The 12,504-nt window shown below is 43.7% G+C and overlaps 1 protein-coding gene across 1 annotated transcript in view; it reads right to left on the reverse strand.

Annotated features, from left to right (window-relative positions):
* Positions 1–2,884: 2,884 nt before the first annotated feature.
* Positions 2,885–12,504, reverse strand: part of USP53 (ubiquitin specific peptidase 53) — an 83,016-nt gene continuing 73,396 nt past the window's right edge. The window contains exons 14-15 of the mRNA XM_068280505.1: positions 11,821–11,917; positions 2,885–7,279 (exon numbers count right to left, since the gene is read on the reverse strand). Of these exons, the coding sequence (XP_068136606.1) occupies positions 6,385–7,279; positions 11,821–11,917 (992 nt within the window). The 3' untranslated portion in view covers positions 2,885–6,384. The remainder of the gene's footprint in view (positions 7,280–11,820; positions 11,918–12,504) is intronic.

Genomic DNA, 12,504 nt, shown 5'->3' on the forward strand with positions numbered 1-12,504 from the left:
GTGAACAAAGGAGGACGGAGTGTAATTTTCCAGGCGTGGCTCTGGCGGTATCTGCCGCTATCACTGAGGTCATGTCCTTAAAACATAGTCCAAAAACATAGTAGCAAGGCTTCTGTTCCAAACATAGGATATAGATTTTAGAACCACATCATATACTATAGAACAACCACAAAATAAAAAGGATTCCAATACTAAAAAAAAATAAAAATCCAAGCAGATATAGTAAAAATAATTTCTAGTCAAAAAAACCCTTAGGAATTGTTTAACCTGGAGTTTTAAAGTAGTCTTCCAGGAAAACTGAAGGCTTAAACCCTGTAGAAACCCCTTGCATTTCAACAGCAGAGTGCAGGCCCTTTGCTTCTTTGGGAACAGCAATTTCAGAAGGAGCGGCAGTGCCATCTGCAAGGGAAACCTGGCACAGACATCCAATCCCTGAGAGATAATGACTCTCCTCTTTCTTACAATTCAGGACAGACAGAAGCTGAGTCAGACATTTTGCAGTTTTCATACACAATGGCAATTAACTCTTTAACCTTTTCTGGACGCTTTAACACCAGAGACGCCCATGACCTTTTAGACGCTGTGATTGTCTCACAGCAATCACGGGGTCAGGAGAAAAAGAAATTGGCTCCTGCTCGATATACGGAAGCTCAGCTGTCAGCGTGACAGTAGAGCGCGCTGGTATAATGAAACGGACAGCGGCGGGAATGGCAAGGGCGAGCGGCAGGCATGATCATAATCGACTCGCTGGCAGGGAAAACAGCTCCCAAATAGGGCATAGATTTCAATCTACAAGGTCTGGAAACTGTTAAAATAAATGTAAAAATACATGTTCAGACAGCAATGTTAAATGATACACCTGTGTACCATGTGCCATCATTTATCTATGTGAAGATGCCAGACTAGACTTTTAAAACCTGATCTGACTGAATACAGCATAGTACAGCTGCACATTGTTTTCTGCCCGTGTTGGTCTAAGGATTGCTTAACTAATGGACTTGTTTAATATTTTTCAAGATTATCTATCGAGTATGCCTAACTCCACAGATATTCTGGAAAAGGGTCTGAACTAGTGTTGCGCCTCAAATTACATTTCTTGCTAAAAAAAAACAAGTGATGACAGTGCTGTTCATAAAACCCCATTTTGAATTTCTTCGTACATTGCCCGTGCTAACTTTAGATTAACATTAGTGTTAAAAATAGCCCACATAATGGCATACTTGGCAAACAGTGATACTAGTTAGAAGTACTTTTGGACTGTATGTGGTCCTCAACTTATCTTACAGAATTTCTCACTTACTGTGTGTGCCCAGGAACTGAAGAAACCTTTCCAAGAATAACAGCAACAAGTAAAACATTTTGTGTAAGCCTCTCCAACAAGGTTGTATTGCTGTTCCCCATTTCCTGTTCCTGTGGGGTTTGGCTACCACCTTATATAAAAATCATAAAACTGCATAGAGGCCCCAGAGACATGAAGAGGGGGGAAATCTTCACAGTGGGGACTCCGATAGCATAAAATCTCAAACATTATAAACTAGTTTTAAAAATGTCTAAGACTGATACAAAGATTCCTTGGACTAGGTTTTTAAAATAAATTCACACAATGCTTGTGGCTGCTATTATGTCCAAGTCTATGAGTAGTTTAAGCCTATCTAACAAATGGTTACAGCAGAACCAGGGTCCTTTGCTTATGAGTACACATACACACAAGGCACTGCCTTTGCAGCACTACATATTTAGGCCGCGTTCACATTACAAACGCGGACGGGCACGCACGCGGAACGCAGCGTGCATGAACGCACGCCATCCGTGTTTGTATGCGTTGCATGGCTGATCCCATCACTGAAAAGTGAATGGGACAGCCACGCGTTTTGGCAAAAAATGCGTGCAGCATGCGTTCCCGGACCGCACAGGTCCGGAACGCATGCAGTGTGAACATCAGACAGTGCAGTCTATGCACTGTCTGATGTCGCGCGTGTCGGCCACCTGCACGCGTTTCCAAAATGCGGCTGGAAACGCGTGCAGTGTGAACGGGGCCTTAATCTTCCAGCAGGATTTACGTTTCAGCTTGCCCCGGGAAAGCTAAAGAAATACTCTGGCAATGGCTCCATTCATATGTAAGCAACATGTTTTCTTTGTCTGATCTTCTAATTGCATAGTTGCAGCAAGCATAAAAAAACACTAAGTTGGTAAACCCCATTTTTATGCAAATATGCCAGGGTTTGCACGTTTCCTTAGGGCTCTTTCACACTAGAGGCTGCGGTAGAAAAGGCTGAAACTCAACCTTTTGCTTAATGCCAATGTATAGCGTTTTCAAAGCGTTCTACAGCTCATATGAAAACGTCTTTTTTTTCTATAAAAATAAGTGAACAAGTCAGCTGTAAAACGCTTTGAAAACGCTGAAGTTGGCGTTTTCCATTGACTATCATTGAAACGCCAACAGCCAACTTCGGCTGTAAACAGCCCTGAAAAAGCTCCAGGGAGCTTCAAAACGCAACGCCCAAAAAAGCTGCTTTAGGTGTGAAAGGTAAAATGAAAGTCTATGGACTTGTATTTAACCTTGGAGAACGCCAACTATGGTCTTGGCTGTAAAACGCCAAAACTAGCCTCTGGTGTGAAAGGGCCCTTAGGGCTCTTTCACACTAGAGGCTGCGGTAGAAAAGGCTGAAAGTCAGCCTTTTGCTTAACGCCAATACATAGCGTTTTCAAAGCATTTTGAAAGCGTTTTACAGCTCATATGAAAACATCTTTTTTTTTCTATAAAAATAAGTGAACAAGTCAGCTGTAAAACGCTTTGACAACGCTTTGAAAACGCTGAAGTTGGCATTTTCCATTGACTATCATTGAAACGCCAACAGCCAACTTCGGCTGTAAACAGCCCTGAAAAAGCTCCTGGGAGCGTTGAAACAACGCTCCAAAACGCCGAGTTAGATGTGAAAGGTAAAATGAAAGTCTATGGACTTTCATTTTACCTTAGAAAACGCCAACTTCGGCTGTGGCGTTAAAACGCAATAAAGTCCTCTGGTGTGAAAGGGCCCTTAGGACTATCAAAATTCACTTTGTGGGAAACCATATGTAGTGGTGAGGTATCTATATGAAAATAGATGTGATTTTTCACTTGCACATTGGATTGAGTGCATTGTAATATTTACAGTATTACACTATGCATAGCATTATTTTGTAGGCGATAGTGAAGCCACATCTAAAGCCCAATCTACACGATACGATTCTATTTACGATTCGATTAAATCCAATATGTCCGATCCTGATTCAATTCAATTTGCCATTGTTTTGCAATGGCAAATCGAATTGAATCGAATCAAGATCGGACATGTTGGATTTAATCGAATCGTAAATAGAATCGTAATCGAATCGTAAATAGAGTCGTATCGTGTAGATTGGGCTTAGGAGTGCAGTGGACCTTTAGTTTTTGATCTTTTAAAAGGGAACCACCACAGTGAATTCTGATCCATATACCCATTTTGGACTTTAATTTTGATGTTGATGAATTGTTCTAGGAAATGGTTTTCATATATGTGCATAGGAGCTTAAGGGTGGTGCAGCATATATTCAGATACAACAAGATGATAACTGCCACTGTTTACATTACCATTACTACATCAGCAGTCACTGCATGCAAACACAGATCAGCTCACACTGCTGTCTGCTGACTTTCAGAATCAGCATCTTCTATTACACATAAGAGGTTTCCTATGCTGGCACCTTCTATAAGAGGTATTTTAAGAGGATTATAAATATACTGTAAAGTCTCCTGTAAGTGGTCTCAAAAGCCGACGCTGTGTAAAAACAACTAGTCCTTGCACCAATTATCTGAAATTACGCTCTGTCAAATCCACAAATTGCAGAAGAGCCGGTCCCACCATCATCTGACTACTAATGCAACCCCCAATCCAGCACAAGGCTTAATTCACCAGGACATCTCAGAATACCTTCAAGCATCTCTAGTGGAACATCACAAGTGATCCAGCAAGCCCGGAAGTTTTAAAAACTGCATAACAATATTTGGTCGAAGACTGCAACCGTTTCCTGTATACCCTCATATTGCTGCTGAAAGGATAGTAAAGTGGGTGTAGTGCGAGTGTCCTGCAGGTACTCGCTCCGAGCATTGTGTTTGAATAAACACATCCTATCCTGGAGTAAAAAAAGTAGATGCTGCATGCAACTACAACCAGTCAGTTATTCACAAACCCTTCAGTGAAGATGGCCAATCCAAAACAAATACACAATTTTTAATTTACCAAATTCAGTTTTGCTGGATTACTTAGGTTATCCCCACTGAAGATGCCTTAGAAAACCACGCCCCATAGGCCTGTGTGTATGACACGGGCGGTGGCTGAGTCATAAGATCTAAAAGTCAGAAGTATAAGGGAAATCCCTATGGCTCACCGAGGCCCATTTTGGATAATGAATGCTGGGAGTAATGTCATACAATCAAAAAACGCCACACCTGGTGCCATTTTTTTGGGAAGTCTTTAGGAGGTTGCCTTAATGGAGGCAATGGAAAAAATATTGATAAAACAAAATTCCTGGTAGTACATGTGCTTACCTGTTGCACTAACCTGCCCCCTCGCTGAAGCAGCAGAAAAAAACAAAACAACAACAAAACAAAAAAAAAAACACTTACCAATCTTCTAGGCACGGTCTTCTATGCATCCTGCAGCTCTCAGAGGCTTTCCTGCGTCCTCTGTCTAAGTGCCCCAGTGTGTCACCTGACGCACATGGGGTCAGGTGAAGCCTCCGGGAGACGTGCATGGATGCCAGAAAGCCGTTGGGAGCAGCAGGTTGCATAGAAGACGGTGCCCACAGGATTGGTAAGTTACTGCTATGCAAACTGCAAAAGTTCCACCCCAGTCATCCCCCTCATTTATGCCAGTTAGTTGAAACTTCCGGATGACTTAATTCCATATTTTTCTGTATAACTTTTATATGAATGTTGTTAATGTAGATATACAAAACCAATGATTACTGCCCAAGTGCCCCCCACGTACCCTGAGTTATCAAAAGCCAAACGTCTTTTTGCCCACCAATTTTAAAATATGTTCAATACTACACTGCTATGTACGTTGTTTGCAGCTGCCTTATATAATAAGTATATGAAGCAGGGCTACCGAATAGCAAATAATGCTTACAAAATTTACTATAAGAGACTCAAAAGTAAAAAACTAAAGATAAGAAAGGATAGGCCTGCCATATCAGCTGGTGGGTCAGAATCAGTCTGGCTAATGAATTTGATCTGAGAGGCAATGGCCAACACTGTGCTGGAGATCTCGGTATGCTGCAGAAAGTGGTAAGTGTACCGTCTACCACCATTAGAGATCAAGCCCTTTTCAGGGTACAAATGGACTATTATTCAAAGACTCCATCAAGTATCTGTCAATCGTCATAAGGTATAAGAAGAATTGCCTCGGGGGGGAATTTATACAGGATTTTTAGTTAGGAATTAGTGCATTAACATTATTTTAAGACATTTTATTTATTTTTTTAATGAAAAATGGGTATCGGCATTAATATTACTTTAAAGGGTACCTGTTGTGTCTACATGAATAGGAAGCCAGAATGCAGATGATGCCATCTCTGCCTGCACTGCATTCAACCATCTCACAGAATATAAAGACTCATTATAGGCAGTTTTTATGAAGCAACAACAGGTTCTCTTTAAAATCTTTGTTTACAAATCTGTACTTTGTATTTTATATTCCCTTGCTTTAATGTATAACTGACCATCTACTGTTAAGATTTACTGTCATAAGACATCAAAGTGTGCTTTTAATAGAATTTTCAAGATCAAGTAAAAATATAAAAAGTCTTTATTAAAAAATTAAAACGGAGCTGCTTCTATACCTGGATTTCGTTTGTTTAGATCAAGAACTCTGAAACGCCTGGTTAAAGGGAGCCTAGTACACTAGATTTGTGCAGTTTCCATGAGCTCAGTGCCTTCTATCAAATCTGATCTCCACTTGGGAGAAATTAAGTTGCCCTCCTTGATACATATTAACCGGAAGGTAAAAAGGGAAAAAAATATGACCTCTCTTAGAACTTTGACTTCCTACAAAACGTATACAGATATACTATATTTCCAAAACTAGTGTTAAGTACAAGACACCATTGTACCTAGACAATGTGCAAAAAATACCAACATCTGTTGTTCTGTGTCATGACAGACGCAGGATGATTTGTTTCCAACTGAATGGTCTGTTCACATGGTTCAATTATTTCCATTCCCAACTTTAAATGTCTGTTAAGGTAGATTCAAGGCTCATTAGATACACTGACTCTGTCCCGGATAACATCCAGGAAAGCCATATAGTTGTGAAACCTCACATGGAGTGCTGTAAAGTCATAAACATGAGGCAGGCTAGTCTATTACAAAGGTACACTTCCATATGCCATTTTTGATCGTGCAATTGTATGGGGATTTTCCAGGTTTCTGTGATAAGGTGGATCCATGATGGGTTCTGTAAGCGGTAAGTGACCAGGATTCCTGTGAAATGCAGTGCTTTCAGTCATATACACCTTCGGCTTCTGGTGGTATTTTAGCCTGTACGTGTCAGTCATACAGTTATCCACAGAAAAGTAGGTTGTGGGCGCAATAGCATCATTTACATGGGAAGCTGGATCTAAACCCAAGGGCTGCTGAACCATCTTCGACCGGCAATCATGCATTGAGCAACCAGCCAAATTTGGGCTGTTCAAGTTTAGGTCACTACTGTGAAATGTTTCTTTCTTTGGGTAGTAGTCTACATCAGAATTGGGTCGCCCAAAATCTTTGAATGAGAGTCTCTCAGCACTGACTGAACGAACATGTGGTAATGTTTCTGAATGAGCTGCAGGGACAAAATGTTGCTCAGTTCTTGGCGCAGCACTTCGGTTGTACTTCTTCGGGGGCAGAGGTGGTGGTAAACTGTTGAAGTCCCGGTTATCTGTACAGCAGTTGTCATCTCTGTGGTATGACAAATTTTCTTCAGATGCAAAAAATGGAGCGTTCATGTATTGCACTCTACTGCTCTGTGGGATGGGCTGTGAAGAACTGACGGGTGGAGGGAGAAGCAGAGTAGTAGTTAGGTCCTTACGCTGGGCCAAGGGTGAACGGTCATGGTGCAAGCAGCTATTTTCTGAAGACCAGGAAGTCAAACGATGGGAACATTCTTGGGAATCTTCCTGTTTATTCACCAACATTTCATTCATGTTGTAATCTTTTTTACTGCGAGAAGAAAGTTTTGGTGAACGAGATTCTCTTTTCAAGTCCCCAGAATGTTTCCTTAAGCAAAGTAGAAAATGAAAACAGTTATTAGATTTCAAATAAGGCAGTAAGCTATATACAGAGTGCCAGACTTTAACCCCCGGCCCAACCATAATTTTTATTAAAGGATAAAAAAATACCCAACATTTTCCAGAAACCCCATTGGTATTAAACCATGTTTTTTCCTTTTTGTCGCTCAGGCATGCGCGTGTCAGCACCGATTTTTATCCAGTTCGATAATCATCAGATAATCGATTGGCTTCCAACTCGAGTAATGTATGGGAACCTTAAAGAGAATCTGTACTGTGAAAATCTTACATAAACAAACATACCAGCCTGTTTGTTGTCTTCTCCTAGCCCCCTCTGACATTTTTGCTGCTCCCCGCTGCTTTCTTAGTGATAAAATCACTGTTTTATTCATTGTTTTTGTAAACTATGAATATGGGCGCCAAACAGGAAATACATCATCAGAGCAGGTGCCTGTTTGCAGAGGCTCCTCTCAAACATGATTTGATTTGCTGGAATGTTACACCACTTGTTGTCTTAGCTGCTTGTCTGAGCTCTGACCTGATCTTTCTGAACTCGCAGCTATTCACAAGGTCACAGCTCCTGAGCCTGCAGACGCTGGCTGTGAGCAGAGACCTTTTCTGACTCATACACACACCACACACAGAGCCTGCAGGGGGCGTGGAGGAGGTGTGTATAACTTCTCCCTATCACAGCAGAGCAGTGCATTCCTCTCTGCCTCAACAAGGCTTGACAAAGGAAAGAAGATTAGATTTATTACAGAGACAGTGTAACTAGAAAAGGCTGCAGCAAGCCAGACCACATTAGGACAGGTGTAGGAACTTATAGCATAGAAGAAATAAGACCGAAAATTTTGTTACAGAGTCTCTAACTCCCAGAGCCGACATCATCAGTATGTTAATGGCACAACATTTGTCAGGCAAAAAAACCCAAAACTGTCCTACCCCCACTTTATTAAACGCTTTCCACTCACTGTTAATTGGATATCTCCAAAAACAGTGTTGATAGTCCTACTTTAACCACTTCCGGATTCTCGGTGCGTATATACACGCCCCAGAATCCTGAAGTGTATACCATGGAAACGGCCGCTCATGTCAGTTCACGGAGGATGTCTCTGTGAACACCCTGCGAGCCGATCGGCGGCTCGCAGGGTAAATGTAAACACACGGGGAAGATCTTCCCCGGTGTTTACATGTATACGGCGCTGCTGCGCAGCAGCGCCGTAGAGGAGATCGGCGATCCCCGGCCTCTGATTGGCCGGGGATCGCCGGCATCTATTAGGCTAAAGCCTATCCCATCAGGCGCAGGACGGAAATCCGTCCTGTGCCGCTCACAGGGGGAGGGAAAGGGAGGGAAGGGGAAGGAGGCCAGGAAGCGCTGCGGAGGGGGGCTTTGAAGAGCCACCCCCCGCAAGCGCAAGCAGCCGGCGGCGATCAAACCCCCCCAGCAGGACATCCCCCTAGTGGGGAAAAAAGGGGGGGGGGGGGGGAAGTCTGATCGCCCTGGCTGCTAGCTGATCTGTGCTGTGGGCTGGAGAGCCCACGCAGCACAGATCAGCACACAATTTCATGGTGTGGAAGTGGTTAATCCCACAGCAGCTGCCACCCACCCCTTCCCAGGAGACTAGTAAACACAAGGAAAAAAGCTCCCTAAAGGTAGCCATGCAAGTAGCGATGTATGGGCAGATTCGACCAAGAGACAAATCTTCATCGTAACTAATAAGAGAGATGTCAGCTGCCCCATACACCACAGGCCGAATCTCAAACAATTTAGCATGACATCTCTTGGGAATCGGCCCTGTGATGCCACATACAACCGCATTGCCGTCCCGACGCTGTCCTTTCTATTGATAATGCACCCCCCCTCCCCCCCCGATGCAATGTATACATTGCCTTTTCGTCACCCACGGCCACACTCTGCTCATCATACACACGCGCCACGTGGTTGCCGAGTAACGTGGGCGTGTGTATTATGTCTGACGTCATATGCACGCCCCTTGCTAGGAAACCACGTGAGGAGCATGTTTATGCACAGCGGAATACAACCAGAGCCTGTGTGAACAAGCGGAGGCAGCAGAAAGGTGGTGTATACAGTGCGCCTGGGCACCAGGGGGACATTCATCATTGGGAGGATAGCGCGGGGGGGGGGGGGGGGGGGGTTCTGCGTTTGCCGAGAAATTCCCGCCGCAAAGCCGATTAAGCAAGCCAGCCCAACATCTTGCAGCATGCACGATCGACTGAGACCAATTGTGGGAGTAGAAATTGGTTGCATTGGCGGTCATGCATGTACTGAGTGGCACAGATTTTCATCCGATTCGATTATAAGAATCAAATGGTTGATCAGCCGCCAACTCGCCTGATGTATGGCCACCTTAATTGTGATGCGAGTCGCTGCAGCCATTTGCCCACCCAACCCCATAGATTCAGAATCCCAGATCTCCCATGCAGTGTTGTGTTCTGAGAGAGAGGCTGGAAACATTTTAAATAACATGCACATTGTGGGAGTTCTCGCCCCAAACAATGTTTTATTATTATTATTATTATTTATTGTATTTATAAAGCGCCAACATATTACGCATCGCTGGACAATAAATATATACAATGATACAAGGATGACATACATAGGGTTATACACATAGAACAAAGTTATACATACAAATTGTACAAAATACATGATCATGCAATATGGGCTGGTTAGGTAGGCCCAGTAATACAAGTACAGGCTGTCATAGGACAGGAGCACATGATCCTGTAGATTACACCAGGGAGTGGAGGACCCTGCCAGAGGCTTACAATCTAAAGGAAGGGGTGGAAACACTAGGGGGGGCTGTTAAATATTCCTTAGAGAGTTACTGTGTGGTAGGAGGTGGGTAGGCCATCATAAAGAGGTGGGTTTTGAGGGCTTGCTTGAATGTGTTGAAAGAGGGAGCAAGTCTGATGGGTGGTGGAAGGGCATTCCAGAGGGTGGGGGCAGCTCTTGAGAAATCCTGCAGGCGGGCATGGGAGTGTGAAATGCGCGGGGTGGTGAGGCGAAGGTCGTTGGAGGAACGGAGGGGGCGACCTGGTGTATACTTGTGAACAAGATGCGAGATGTAGGTAGGGCATGTTTTGTGCACAGATTTATACGCCAGGCATAGAATCTTGAAACTTATCCTGAGACGGATAGGGAGCCAGTGCAGGGATTCACAAAGGGGAGATGTGGATGCAGAGCGGTCTGAAGAATGGATGAGTCTTGCAGCCGCGTTCATTACTGATTGAAGGGGGGCAGTGCGTTTCAGGGGGAGGCCAGAAAGGAGTGAGTTACAGTAATCAAGGCGGGAGATGATGAGGGCATGGATGAGCAGTTTGGTCGTGTCCGGGGTTAAGAATGGGCGGATCTTGGAGATATTACGGAGGTGGAAATTGCAGGCTCTTGTGATGTTTTGGATGTGTGGGATGAAGGAGAGGTCAGAGTCCAAGGTGACACCCAGGCAGCGGGCCTGGGAGGTAGGGAGAATGGTTGTGTTGTCGATTGTGAGGTGGAAACCTGGGATGGGTGCAGCAGCATGGGGTGGAAGGATCAGGAGCTCAGTTTTGTCTAGGTTAAGCTTTAGGAACCTAGCTGACATCCAGGAGGAAATTGCTGAGAGACACGAGGAGACCTTGTTTATGGTGGTGGCTGAGAGATCGGGGGTATGGAGGTAAATCTGAGTGTCATCTGCATAAAGGTGGTAATTGAAGCCCAGGGAGGAGATAAGCTTGCCAATTGAGGAAGTGTATATGGAGAAAAGAAGGGGGCCTAGAACAGAGCCCTGGGGGACCCCAACTGAAAGGGGGGCAGGAGTTGAGGAGGAGCCATTGAAGGAAGTGGTGAAGGAGCGATTGGATAGGTAGGAGGAGATCCAGGCCAAGGCAAGCCCATGGATGCCCATGGACTGTAGTGATTGGAGGAGGAGGGAGTGGTCAACAGTGTCAAATGCTGCAGAGAGGTCAAGGAGGAGCAGGATGGAATAACTGCCTTTGGCCTTGGCAAGGGTAAGGTCGTTGACCACCTTGGCGAGGGCTGTTTCAGTTGAGTGCGCAGGTCGGAATCCAGACTGTAGGGGGTCAAGTAGGGCATTGGTGTTGATGTATTGGGTAATGCGCTGGTGGACTAGGCGTTCGAGGAGTTTAGAAGCATAGGGAAGGAGGGAGATTGGGCGGTAGTTTGAGGGTAGGGATGGGTCGAGTGAGGGTTTTTTCAGCAGGTCAATAGTTCATGCATTTTCATTTATCTCCCTCTGCTCTCATAAGTTGTATTCTGCAAGGAAAAAACTTTTATGGCTGTAATTTATTGATCAGTGATGTTTACTATATTCCCAAAAAACTTCCATGCTTAAAATGTAACCCCTTCAGGCCACAAAATAAAACAGCCTGGTTATTAATGTTTTGCACTGTACATACACTTTACTCTCACCATGTCACCTCGGATTAATTTCCATGCATACATATTAAACATTCCATGCAGTATTTGTATTCTTTTTATACATATTTGCCACACTTTTTGTAAAATACCTTTGACCAGACGGGCTAAGTGAAGGTTCCCGCGGACCTGGAGACAGCCTGCCTTCATATCTACTGCGTTCCATACTACTATACTCTTTGCCAAAACCTTTAATAGAAAGGCAAACAAGATAATATTACACGTTAGCCATCTACACATCACAGGATATACATGGTAAAAAGCTTAGAAACATCTTGCCTCTCAAATGTAAGCAAATGATTTTGTTATGCTTTTACAATAAATGGGCAGCACAGTAGTGTAATACAGTAATTATCAATCTTGCCAAGCAGTGCTATATACAGTGGTGTGAAAAACTATTTGCCCCCTTCCTGATTTCTTATTCTTTTGCATGTTTGTCACACTTAAATGTTTCTGCTCATTAAAAACCATTAACTATTAGTCAAAGATAACATCATTGAACACAAAATGCAGTTTTAAATGATGGTTTTTATTATTTAGTGAGAAAAAAAACCTCAAAACATACATGGCCCTGTGTGAAAAAGAAATTGCCCCCTAAACCTAATAACTGGTTGGGCCACCCTTAGCAGCAATAACTCCAATAAAGCGTTTGCGATAACTTGCAGCAAGTCTTTTACAGCGCTCTGGGGGAATTTTGGCCCACTCATCTTTGTAGAATTGTTGTAATTCAGCTGTATTTGAGTGTTTTCTAGCAAGAACCGCCTTTTTAAGGCCAT

Source organism: Hyperolius riggenbachi, chromosome 1, assembly GCF_040937935.1.
Source record: "Hyperolius riggenbachi isolate aHypRig1 chromosome 1, aHypRig1.pri, whole genome shotgun sequence".
In the NCBI taxonomy this organism is placed as follows: Eukaryota; Metazoa; Chordata; class Amphibia; order Anura; family Hyperoliidae; genus Hyperolius; species Hyperolius riggenbachi.